The sequence below is a fragment of the Durio zibethinus genome, chromosome 25, assembly GCF_047325235.1.
Source record: "Durio zibethinus cultivar Kanyao isolate XHJ-2024 chromosome 25, ASM4732523v1, whole genome shotgun sequence".
Lineage (NCBI taxonomy): Eukaryota > Viridiplantae > Streptophyta > Magnoliopsida > Malvales > Malvaceae > Durio > Durio zibethinus.
In genome coordinates, this window is record NC_143186.1 from 15,888,872 (window position 1) to 15,902,989 (window position 14,118).

The 14,118-nt window shown below is 27.9% G+C and overlaps 1 protein-coding gene and 1 pseudogene across 1 annotated transcript; both read right to left on the minus strand.

The window, feature by feature from the left end:
• Positions 1-875: 875 nt before the first annotated feature.
• Positions 876-7,290, minus strand: LOC111276204 (uncharacterized). The gene is made up of 6 exons (XM_022861987.2): positions 7,269-7,290; positions 7,145-7,224; positions 5,214-6,144; positions 4,174-5,123; positions 1,012-1,614; positions 876-908 (listed from the first exon to the last, which is right to left on the minus strand). Exons 1-6 carry the CDS (start codon positions 7,288-7,290, stop codon positions 876-878), a joined length of 2,619 nt encoding a protein of 872 aa, XP_022717722.2.
• Positions 7,291-7,490: 200 nt separating this feature from the next.
• On the minus strand, positions 7,491-8,064 carry LOC111276200 (disease resistance protein RPV1 pseudogene; annotated as a pseudogene).
• Between the last annotated feature and the right edge of the window lie 6,054 nt (positions 8,065-14,118).

Here is a 14,118-nt window from a genome sequence, read left to right on the forward strand (position 1 = left end):
TCAAGTATTTTAGTTGATAAACGTCGTTAATTTTTATCTTTAATGATGTTTATATGTATAAACACCACTATTTGAATATTTAGTGGCATTTGGATAATAAACACCTGAAGTTTTATAAAAACACGAAAGCTAGCGACGTTTGTAAGTAAAAGATCGCTACAAAACTGTCGCTAATACGTCATTTTACTGTAGTGAAAGAACCGTTAATTTTATATCCCTACTAAATTAGCTTTAATATTTTAGAGGCCCCTAATCAGAAGAAATCAATCCAAAATTATTGAAAACTGTTTTGTGTGAAGTGTAATTGTACAAATCATATTAAACAAGGAACACAAAATGCAGGCCATATTCGCTAGTCTAATAGTAATAATTAGATTACTTTAAGGCATATTAAAAGCGTTCAATAATTGGACCACCTGTCCAAGTCTGTAGCATAAGCTTGGGCTTAAGTTTTTAGGCCCTAGGTTTTGTCCGATTAATTATAGTATTTATGAATAAATAATATTTTTATTTTAAAAATATACTTTTGACTTTAAAATAGGTAGGATTAGCCTATGTGCACCTCTAACTGCATATGTAAGAATTTTAATTTCTTTCTAGATTTTTAAAAGAGCCATTCTTAGCATGTAGTAATCTATTGAATTTATTTATCTACCAAAATTCCATAACAGAAAAGTTCACAGTAAGAAACTAGTATCGATCATTTTCTTTAAAAAAAAAAGAACTTTTTGCTTGAGAAAAAGTAAATTAAAATACAATATATTATAAAAATTTGTCATAACAAAAATTGGGTGAATTTACATTAATAATATGAGTTAGGTCCCATAAATTAACATGGTAATTTTAAAATATGATCTAATCTTAATTTATTGAATTTACAACCTAATGTCATATGTAATAAGATTTAGCTAGCAACTTATTTTTCATTGACGGATAACCATACTAACTAGATGTAGTAATTTTTAAAATAAAAATAATAATCAAATGTATGATCTTTGTAAAATGACTTACAGTTCTTTTGGCATCATATTCTGCAGCAACAGATTCCACAATGGGTAACAGATCCGGATGGTTGAAAACATCTTGTCCTACTTTCTTCAAGAACAATCTCAAAGCATCTGGTTTTGAAAGAGTAGGCATTCTAACTACTCGACAACCCAAATAGCGACACACATCTAATAACCGGGTTGTTACCACTAGTTTACTCCCATTAGAAGGCTCGGGGATGCCTACTTCTTCAAGTGAAAGTTTGTCCCATAGATCATCCAAGATTAACACATACTTGCCCTTTTTAGACAACTTTTCGTATATGAACCTTGCTCTTATTGCTTCATCTTCAGCTTTAGGAAGGTCTACTTTCATAGCATCTGCAATGCTCTTCTGCACTTTAGAGATGTTCATCTCCTTTGATATAGTGATCCATATCACGATGTTGAACCTTTCAGTCTCCTCTAATAGTTGGTTGTTTACTTTCTTTATGATAGCTGTTCTACCCACGCCTGCCATTCCCCAAACTCCAATCTTTGAGACACCATCATCCATCAAATATGCCCAAATTTCTTCCATGCAAATCGTTGCAGCATCACCGACTAAAGTTGTTGTAGATGCAAGTCCCTGCGTACATAACAACAATTTTATATATCATAAACCATTTTGATGGACTTTATAACCACATAAATAGATGCAGTAAATTTTTAAGCTGCATATTTTAATTAGACAAGTTGGCTCTAAGATGCGAATAGAAATATATTGTTTAACAAGAGAGACATTACTTTTCTATGCCTTTGTAAATTAGCATTAGTATTTAGAGGGAAAGACTTAAATGAAGTTCCTTAAATGAAGTTTGTGAAGTTCGTTACTAAAAACGATTAAATAAATATTAAAATCAAAAATTAAAATCAATAAATTGAAAGATCTCATTACATAGATCAAAAGTACAAATTTTAAAAAATTTTTAATAAATTTTGATATATATTTTTAGATAGACATTTTTAGTAAAAATATTAACAGAATTTTTACCGTGAATAAATATTGATTAAATTTGAATTATAAACAACATTTTTAATAATTTTTTTTTACATATTAATTTTCACTTGAACTCTATCAATCTATGGGTCCTTAAAATCCAATAATCTCTTCAATACATATCCATTTTCAACGCAATACTATTATTATTACGTAAAGCCAAAGTGATTAATTTCGTCACATTGCTAAGCTTGCTTTTTAACTGATAGCTTAAGGATATCAATTTTACTCATTCGCAAGAGGGAATCCCATTTTTTATTTGAATGGAGATAGGGATGGATATTATATCATGGGTATAAAGATGCAAATGAAAATGATTTAAAATTTTTATAGGTTATGAGAATGGAGACGGGTAATATAATACATGTACGTCTTGTACCTTGTATATATTTATATATGTTTAGTAAATAGATATTTTTTATTAAATAATATAAATGATTATTTTAGATTAATTAGAATTAATATATTTTATTGAAAAAATATATGTTAATAAGAAATTATCTAAATATAGAAGATAAAAGTAAAAAATATTAAAAAATAAATTTTAGTTTTTATTTTTTAAAAAAGTTACGGGTATGAAGATTAACCATACCCATTAAATAATTATAGAAATAAGGATGGAGATAAATTTAAAATATATGTTGAGTATGGGTACGGATATGAGTATAATATAAAAATTCAGATATGGGGATGAAGAATGATCTATCCTACCCATACCTTAGCCATTAACATCCTTATGATAGCTTGATCATAATATTTACATTACTAACAAGCCAGAAAAATAACCAAATTAAAATGTAAATATTAAACAATATTTGTAGGAAACCAGTATCAGTAATAGAAGAAAAGGAGTAGCATTAATCAAACAGAGAAGAGAAAACAATCATGACAAGCAGGAAAAATTAACAGAACATGGGAAGTAAAGGTTGATTATTTGCGTAAAAGGTGGGCAGATATAATGCTCATGATAAGGCAGGTTTTCATGGATTTCTGATTTATAATCCAAACTTTTCAAAATTAAGATTTAGATTTTATAACAATGGCTAAGCATTTTGCTAAAATTCTATAGCCTTTTATCCAATAATGCTTGATCTTAATATCATGGGCTTATTGAAACCATGGAAAGCATGTGATGATGTAATATATATTTATTTATACATATACTAGTTTTTTACAAGTGCATAATTCACGTATAATTTTTATTTCCTAAAATTCAATGCAATAAATAAATTTTTAGTACATTCAAAATAATAATAATAATAACAATAAGAAATGTTAACAGTTTAAGTTTGATATATATATAAGTAAAATTTATAACTTTTGATATAATTTTGATTTTAATAACATTTGATATATTTTGGTAACCTTGGTTAAAAGTCTTATATCCTTTGATAAAATTTTGATAACTTTGGATATAATTTTGATAACATTCAATATTAGTTTAGTAACTTATGATATAAATTTTTTAAACATTGATATAATTTTAATAATTTTTTTATAAAATTTTTGTAACCTCTTGATGTAATTCTGGTAACATTTTATATAATTCTAGTAATGTATGATATTCTTTTGGTAATTATTGATAAAATTTACGTCATTATATTTTTAACAATTGATTCTTACAACAAAGCATAGGTTCCATTCTAATATAAGATATTTTCTTTTTATATAATAACATTTTTATTTCATTCAAATTTAGAAAATTTTCACTAAATTATTTTATTGAATATGTTTATTATAGATTTATCTTAGCCTCCTACGATGAAAGTTCTAGTTTTATTTTTGCTAGTAATCAAAGTTCAATTGATGACAATTTCAAATATTAAAAAATTTCAATAATTGATAATTAAATTGTCATTGATTTGCTATTATATTATCAATGATTTACTACTAAATTATTCATTAAATTAATGATAATTTAGTACTAAATTACAGATAATTTATTATAAAATTATAATTTATTTACTATTAATTTATTGATAATTTACTTTAAAATTATTAATGATTTATAATTAAATTATTAGTGATTTATTACTATTAAGTTATCAATAATTTATTAATATGTTATTTTACAATTACTACTATATTATTTTTTATTTATTACTTAATTTTCTATTATTTAATATGCAGTTACTATAAAATGTTTACCTGCTCGGCTTCCAGAACCTCATGGCTCTTGTCTTGATCTGGTTCTATGTCCTTGCCGTTATCCATTGCTGTCTCATAAGAACATGAGACTCCAGTACTGTCGTCCACTGACTTTTCACTTATATCGAGTGAATGTCCGACATCTGTAAGTGTTGAAAGAGCAGGAATTTCACAATCATCAACAATGTTGGAGCCATGCTTTGGACGCATGAGGATCATAATAACAACGATCAGATAGACGAAACAAAAAACCAAAATGTCGCTCAGGTCCAAGACCAGGCAGCTGTGCCCCAGAAATTTAATTTTTTTTACTAAATGGAGCATAAAATTAAGGCCCAAGTCCAGGGAGCTGTGCACTAGAAATTTAATTTCTTTTAATAAATGGAGCATCCAATTAAGGCCCGATGTCAAGCGGTTGAAAGCAAACATGAAGTTTGTGATGCAGAATAAAGCAATCCCAAAATATCTACGAAAACAAAGCCACCAACGCATGTTTCCTTTCCAAATAGTATAGTAGCGTTCTGTTTCCTTCAATGTCTTGGAAAGATAGGAATCTTGAATGTCCAGATTAAAAGTTTCTACCGCTAACGAATGGAAAGACTCTGCCACTGTTTTGTCATCGTAGGAAAATCTTGAGATAATTCCATTTGAACTAAGCAACTCTGCATCGGTAGAATGTGTAACGAGACTACTCATGAATGAGACATAAGCAGTCAAATCTTTGGACCGCTGCGCAGAACAATGTTCCAAGGCCATGCAGTTAATAAGCATTGCGAGAAAGAGGTCATTGATGATCACAGGTGGGATTTCAAGTACTCCATTCTTGAAATTGATATCTGTGAACCTATTAGCTCTTCTGCGCCTGAACTTTATACCTGATGACCGTAGTTCCATTGCACTTCTCATTAAGTGAACTGGAGGTGCAGGATCACATTGTTGTTCAGGTTTGACTCCCATTGAGATTGATGATTCGGATTCCTTTGGCTTTGGAACGGTCGCAGGGGTTTCTAAAAGGATATCCTGACCTATTTTTGAGACGCCTGCTTGGTTTTTCGGATTGATTTTCTTGAGAAATGAGCGAACTGACTTTGGAATGACCATTGTTTTCAAATGGAGTGAATTTGAGATGGTGGATCTGTTTAATGGGCGGATAGACTCAAGAAACAAGTCAAGCAGATGGTTGGCTTCCAAATGGTTGGACTTGCAGCTGAAATCCATGGATCCAGGGAAGGCTAGACCGATAAAATTCAAGGCCATAGTGGTTACAGAAAGTGTTGCTGTCCCTTCTCCGCTCTCCGATAAATCAAACAACTTCTCTAAGACAAAGAAAGGAATTTGATTCTCTAACATGAGCAAGTCTAGAACCAAAATGGGGATCTTCCATGGCTCAATGGGGAAAAACCCATCTTCAGATTCTTCACTCCTACCAAAATGGCGTAGGACCTCCAGTATGAAGCAAGCGTCAACTAACATCATTTCAACGAAATCGAGACTGGACATTGACAAATCCTCGGAGTAACATCTTCTCGTACACCGTTCCAGTGTCATCATATACTGGACACAGAAGCGTAAATCTTTGCCTTGGTTTCTTGTCCGAGATATAAATTTCTCAAGGAAGAAGTACTTGTTATTTTCGAGTGGAAGGTTTTCACCCCTGTGATAAGGGCCAATAGAAACCATATTAGGCTTCTGGAAATATAATTCAGGATAAGTCTGGAAACGTAATTCAGGGTAAGGAGTTCTAAAGATGCAGGGAGACGGGCTATGACAAGATGCAACTCCATGTTGATTGATTTGTTTCTCCCCAATCTCAAGTGAAGCTTCAGAATTTGGAGGGATGATTTCACCCTCACTTTCGACATGACGAATCTCCGCGTTTTCAGTTAGATCTTCCTCCGCAGACGAGCTATTACAGGATAACGATGTATCTTCATCCATCTTTTTGTGAAAAAAATCCACTGCTTCAAGTCCCTACATACATAACAATAAATGTGTATATCACAAACCAAATTGATGAATTTTACAACCATATAAATAGACGCAGTAAATTTCCAAAGGAGCATATTTAAAATTTTATTGGCCAATTAAAGACGATAATTTAATTTAATCAGACAAGTTGACTATTAAGGGTGTGAATCTAAGACATGTTTATTTAATAAAAGAATCAATAATTTTCTATCCCTAGTAAATTAGCGTTAGTATTTTAGAGGCCCCTAAACGGAAAAAAAAAAATCCAAAATTCAATACTGTTTTGTGTGAAGTATAATTGTGCAAATCATACTAAAAAAAGAATAAAAGGTAGCCCATATTCGCTAGTCTAGTAGTCATAATTACATTACATATGGGGTATTAGAAGAATTCAATAATTGGGCTACCCGACCAAGCCGGTATCATAAGCTTGGGCTTAAGTTTTTAGACCCTAGATTTTGTTCGATTCATTATATTATTTTTATTAATAAATAACATATTTTTATTTTAAAAATATATTTAAGAATATTTAAAATAAAATACTTTTGACTTTAAAACAAGTGCACGTCTAACTAAATAAGTAAGAATTTAAATTTCTTTTTAGATTTTTAAAAGAGCCACTCTTGGTATATAGTAACATATTGGATTTATTTATCTACTAAAATTCCATAAAAAAAAGTTCATAGTAAGAAAGTAGTATCTATCATTTTATTCAAAAAACTTTTTGGTTGAGAAAAAATAAATTAAACTATATGATATTACGAAAATTGTCATAATAAAAATGGGTGACTTCACATTAATATTATGAATTAGGTCCCATTAAATTAATATGGTAATTTTAACATATGGTCTAATCCTAATTTATTGAATTTACAAACTAATGTCATATATAATAAAATTTAGCTATTAACTAATTTTTCATGGGCATACTGACTAGATATAGTAATTTTTCTTTTAAAAAAATAATAATAATCAAATGTATAGTCTTTGTAAAATGACTTACAGTTCTTTCGGCATCATCTTGTCTTATATTGAGTTTGGAATGCAACTCTTTCAATTGTGAACATGTTTGAGATAATTTTGCTGATATCTCTTTAACAATAGTTTCAATGAATTTCGATTCATGCCTGCAAAAAAGAAAACAAACATTTATAGTTATAAAAAAAATATAGCTTAGTGAAACTGAAAATGACAATGATATCAAATAAGCGATCAATTAAAATCTATATTTTTATTAAATCTAAAGATTTGTCGACATATATTTTTTATTTGATAAATTACAAAAAAGAAAAAAATTGAACTCTAGTAAAGAAAGAAAGAGTTATAACTACCTATTAACTGTTAGTTTAGTATTACTGGAGTCAAGTCAAGGATTGAACGTCTTGAGTTTAAACTTCCAAAAGATAAAAAAATGAAGCTATAACTTACTGATCTTTCAAAATCCATCCACTGATATTAGCCACTTGGGATAAAGCATCTCGCCACCTTTGCGTCTTATCTTTGTTCTCCTTATATCTCTTTTCATGCATGTCAAAGGCTTCTTGAACCCTCTGTCTTTGATGTCTTAAATCGGAGACTTCAACATCATAGAAAATTGGAAAAACTTGATGTCCCCTTTCCTCCCTCTGTTTCACAATCTCGGCAAGCTCATCTAAACACCAACTTGAAAGAGCATATCCTTTTGAAAAAACGATTATTGAACCCCATGATTCTCCAATTGCTTTCAAGAGCTCGGGTGCGATGTCCTCGCCTCTTTTAAGGTTGTTATCATCCCTGAAAGTGTTGATTCCGGACTGTTTTAAAGCAACATATAGATGGTCCGTGAAGCTCTTCCGGCTATCTTCACCCCTAAAACTCAAGAAAATATCGTATTTCCATGGATAAATGGAAGAAGATGATGAAGAAGATGGAGCCAACATGGAGTAGGAGGAAGATAACACGATAACTTGCAGGATTTCAAATAGTTCCGTTTATCTCAAAAACTAGCGTAATACACCTACAAACAAATTTAATAAAATCAATTTTGAACATCAATAAATGAAACTTTTTGTTGATTTTCAGCAATACCCAGTACTACTTTTATAATTAAAGCTAAGTCGAATCACAATTGTTCATCTTGCTTGACCAAATATTCATGTTCAAAACATGACCATATAAAATCATCTGAACAATGTTTTTACTAAAGTTAAAATACAATCATTGTAAAGTCAACATCATAGGAAATTGGAAATAACTGAATTGAAAATTACCTGCTAATTTGAACCCCCTTGGTAGTCTGATACTTCTGCAAGACCTCCAACAGGGAAGAAAAAACAGTGAAGAAAAAAATGGCTGGCAGATAGCAAGAAGCAAACTTCCTTGGTAACTATAGAACCCTAGTAGAAGATATTTAAGGAGGAGGATAACATGATAACTTGCAGGGTTTGAAATAGTTATGTTTGTCTCAGAAAATAGCCCAATACACCTACAAGCAAACTTAAGAATGTGTATTTTGAATATCAAGAAATTAAGAGAGAAACACTTCAATACATTTCAATAAAGAAAGTGAAATAATTAATGCTATTAGGAATTTTATTTTGAATTTATTAGTAGTTTCATTTTTATAGAATATTGAAGGTAAAAAATTTTATTTCGTTTGATTAGGAATATATATTTCTTACAAAGCAATTTTCTAGCATGAAAATTGATGCAATTGTGTATATATGTCATTATAATAAGCATGAAAAGTAAACATGTAAGAAATTTCTAACATTGGCCCGAGATAACTCTTTACTTGTAGTCCGTAGCAATCGTATCCTGTTCTTGGTAGAAAAAGTATTAGATATCTATGTTCATCGATCAAGATAACTAACAACTGTGGGTTACATGCATTAACATAAACTAGCTTTTTTGTTTTGGCTACATTATTTTTTATGAAAAATATAAAAACTCTTTGTCTCATCTTAATTTGTTTATTGTACTGTAGTCAATTTCATGTTATATTTTATTTTCCTTGATAATATTAGCAAAGCATAATGGTTGGATTATTTTAATATATATAATTTAATCATTATTAAAATTTTATTAATTAAATTATTTAAGTAGTCTTTATTTTATATGAAAACTAGACTTTCGTTGAAAAGTCATTAGCATCCATGAAAATGGACAACTTGATGGTTGATTAAATAGATTAGAGTTGGTTTAGGGGTTGGACCATTAAGAAAGTTATTTATTATGTTTCATGATATTACTTTCAATTGGTTTTTTTTTTTTTTTATTTGGCTATTGCAATTGATTAGAATTTTGATATTATTATTGTGGTGGATTAAAATTAATGATTACAATATTTAAGGGAGTTTTTATTTCTCAATTTTAATATCTCCTTTTTTGAATTTTCATTCAAATTTGTTTTAATGTAGGTTCCATAAATGTTTAGAAAAAATTATCCAAGAAAACTTAAACAAATTTTGTTAATAACAACAGCTAATAAAATATAAAAAGATCTTTTTTGTGTGTATAAGAAAAAAGAAATAAGCATCGATTTAGAAGTGGCAATTGGGCAAGTTAAGTCAAGTTTTGAGTTAGGTATATTGTTGAAATTAAATATTGAATGTAATTTTTCTTTAATTCGTTTGTAAAAGTAAAATGTAATTTTATTGGAGTTTAACATTAATTAAAGTTAAAAAAGAAATAACACATATTAAAAAGCAAAAATTATAAGATTAATATAATTAAATTATAAAAATTTCCTTAAATAAAATTGTTGAATATATTAAGTAGGTTTTATTATAATAAAAGTTTGGTAATTTATTATATAATTTCGATAAATTTTGATATTATTTTAGTAATTTATGATATAATTTTAATAACCATTGATACTATTTTAGTAAGTTTTGACAAAAGTTTTTGTAATCATAATATAATTAGGGTAATTTTTAATCCAATCGAGAAAACTTATGATATAATTTTGGTGACATTGGATACAATTTTGGTAAGTTTTGATATAATTTTGATAACTTTTAATAAAATTTTAATTTTGATAACCTTTAATATAATTTGATAACCTTTTATATAATTTTTATTTTAAATACCTTTGACATAATTTGATAACCATTGTTATAAGTTTGATAATCTTTGAAAAAATTTTAGTAAACTTTTATATTATTTTGGTAATATATAATATAATTTTACTAATCATGGACACAATTTTGAAACTTTTTATAAAATTGTGATAATAACTTATTAATATAATTTTAGTAACTTTTAATATAATTTTGATAACTTATGATATAATGTTTGTGATCAATGATAAAATTTTAGTAATATTTGATAGAATCTTAGTACTCTTGGCTACAATTTTAATAAATTTTTATATGATTTTGATAAGTTTTTATATAATTTTGATTTTGATAACTTTTGATTAATTTATATTTTTTATATTTTTTAAACATATATAAAATTACACATGCATGACAAGCATTAGTTATAGTAAAATGGGGGAAAGGGTGCGAAATAAAACATACAAATAACCCAAAAAAAAAGAGAAAATTATATAATAATAGATGCATGAAAGAAAATCAAGCAAACAAATTATATCCCTACAACCAACTAGAATCAAATGAAACAAATAATCTATTCTAGAACTATCCTTTAATTTTTTAACACATCTAATATTATGAAATTATTATTTTATTCTTAATCATTATTAATATTAGAGTTAATGTCATAAATGACTTTAAAATTATAATGAAATGCTTAATGTGGTACTTAAAACTATGAATATGTTAACAATGTGGTACTTAACTCTAATATGCATAACTAGCTTCAAATGATAACATGTAATGGACAAACAATCTTAAAAGTACCATATTAATAAATAGATTTATAGTTCAGATAATATATTAAAAATTTTTTAAATTCAAATATCAAATTAAACATTTCATTGTAGTATAAGAGTTATTTATGACATTAACACTTAATATTACAAAAGACCCATACACATTCACGTACACATGTGTACACGACCACAATTTTAACAGGACAACCAATTATCCTTGCCACCAAATAATAAGAAACTCATCAAATCCAATCCCAAACTCACACACACACACATAGCCATCCCACAACAATCTCACAACATCTACAAACACAACTCAAACAACCATACACCAAACAAATCTGAGAAAGAAAGAAAGAAAAAAAAGAGAAAATAAGATGTTTATGATTTTCGTTTTGGATTAAAAGGACATTTAAGTATTTGGAAAGTTTTTATTTTTAGACCATTTGATGGGAAGGGAAAAGGAAAACAAAGAAGCCATTGTCAACGATGGTGGTGGTGGTGGCATGGGGTGTGGATGTATGGTAGCTTATGGAGGGTAATGAGCTTTGAGAAAAGCAAAACAATAGAAATGAAGACCGTGAAAAGAGAATTAACGTAACAAGAGCTCAGGATGTTGGAACAAAGGAAATAAATGTAAGAAGCTGCCAGTTTTGCTCGTAGATATAGAATAAACAAGAGAATTTTTGAAAAAACTAAATGATAGTAGTGTAGAGGAGGCTAAGAGGATTTGGTGAGTGGATTTTGGGTGATTTTCGATGCCGATGATCTATGGTAAAAAGTGGAGAATGGCAGTGACATTTTGGCTATGGTTGGAAATTGGATAATTTGAGTGACTAGTTGTGTTTTTATTAAGAAATTTTTAGATGAAGAATGGGATTTTTAGAGAGAGAAGTGAAAAAAAAAAAAAAAAAAAACAAGTTGAAGAAAGAAAGAGTTTTTATATTGGTTTTTTAAAAAAATCTGCGTGTAAAATGAGTTCAAATCCAAAATTCGCATGAGTTTGGATCCAGATCTGAAGCCAGCACATATTCAAAAGTTATCAGCTGCTAGCGCAAAGCGTGGCTATCACTCTAGTTTGAAGTTAAAGCATTGCTGACATTTCTTGAGAGATTTTTTTTAGAATTGAAAACAAAAAAGAAGTGAATGAAGATCTAAAAATCAATAACCTAAAAATTTCCTTGCCAATGATTAAGAGTGATAACAATTTGGATTAGATCAGATTTGTTTTGATTTTTTCAAATAATGGATAAAATTATGAATTTTTAAAATCAAATTCAAATCCGAACAAAATTTTCATACAAGTGCTATTTGAATTGAATTATGCCGATTTGATTCAATTTTATTCATCAGCTTTTTAAATTTAACTTTTTTATTTTATATATATTTTTAATATGATTTTAATATATTTATATATATTAATTATTTTAATTTTATAAAAAGTTAAAATATATATTAAACTAATAAAAATATATAATTTTATTCAATTCATTTTTTTTTTCGATTTTCACTTCCTAACTCAAAATCTAATGCAACATTAATATATATTTAATATCTAAACTTAATTTGAACTAAATAAAAAAAAAACTAATCTGAACTAAACTATGCATTACAATTTTCAATTGATCTTTGATTTCTCAATTTTCTCTCATCCCTACCAATGATCCAATGTTGACCGCCGGAAGAGATATATAATGAAAAGAAAAGGAAAAAAAATAAATAGAAGAATTAATGAGTAATAATTAACAAATGGTTTTTTTATTGAAAATTAATTTTGTAAATAACAATTTAGAGATTAATGTTATTTTTTATCAAATCAAATATTTTTCAAACTAATAAAGCAAGTGTGTGTTTTTTTCAAATTTCAAAGTGTAAATATACTTTTCCCAAACGTAAATCTTAAATAACTGGAAAGCCAATACAAGAATATAGTAGTATATATAAATCAAACAAAGTCGAGAAAAGAAATCATTACAAGCATGAAACACAAAAAGTCAAATGTTCTCCTGGTTTATATGAACACCATAAAAGAAAACTGAAAATTGGTATTAAAAATTACCAGCCTCGAGGCTCTCCCGACTGACTAATTAATGCCTGTGCAAGACCTTGAATATATAGAAAAAGCAGTGAAGAAAAGGTATAGCTAGCAAATAACAAGAAGCAAACTTCCCTTGCTAGCTATAGACATGTTAGGAGATGTACATATAAGCGCTTTGTAGTAAAGAAATACTAATAAGGAATCACTGTGTTGTACATATATATATTTTTGCTACAAATCAATATTATCTATAGAGAGTGACAATTGGTGTTGTGATTGATTTTTTCTATTAAAAAAAATGGAGTAGAAAAAGAAGAGGAAGAAAAGCAAAAGGGCGACGAAAATTAGGTACTGTGAATTAAAACAAAAGAAAAGACATAATTATGAATCAATTGTTAGTTGTTATCAAAGGGTCTCATAATTATACATTGTATCTGTATTTATTTATATTATATTTAATATATGTAAAATATCAAAATTATTATATCATAATTTATATTGATACATTAAATATAAATTTTATTTTATTTTTATTAAATTTATATATAATTTTTATTAAATTTTAAAATTTATAACATTATTATTATTATTATTTAAAATTATCAAATCTAATCACAACAACATTCAAAGCAAATTCCAAAGTCAAATTCTAGTTAGTATTTTATATAGATTTCTCTTTTTTTCAAACTTTTTCCTCTTTAAGACCTAAATACCGCTTTAAATAGTCGGTCCAAATAAATATCTAAAAACAAATAACCCATTCCAATACCGCTTTGGAAAGTGTCCAAGAAATCCTGTGTAAGCAGGCTGTGACAGCTAAGGATGATAATGTTATTATAAGATTGAAAATTACTTCATCCAATAGCCTTAAGAAAATTTTAAAAAGAAAACCTTGATACATCCGCTGCATTAAAAAAATTCTTTGCCCTTCCATCAAACCAATTTGAAAAGATAATTCTGGTAACTTGATTAAAAAATTGTTGGTTTTCTAACATTTTTTTATTAATTTCCAAGCAGCTTCGCTTTCTCATTTGGTGTTAATTTATGGAACCCTACAATTCCATCAAAACAACCGATCATAATATGATAAAATAAAAGTACCCAAAAGAAAAGAACGTTGATT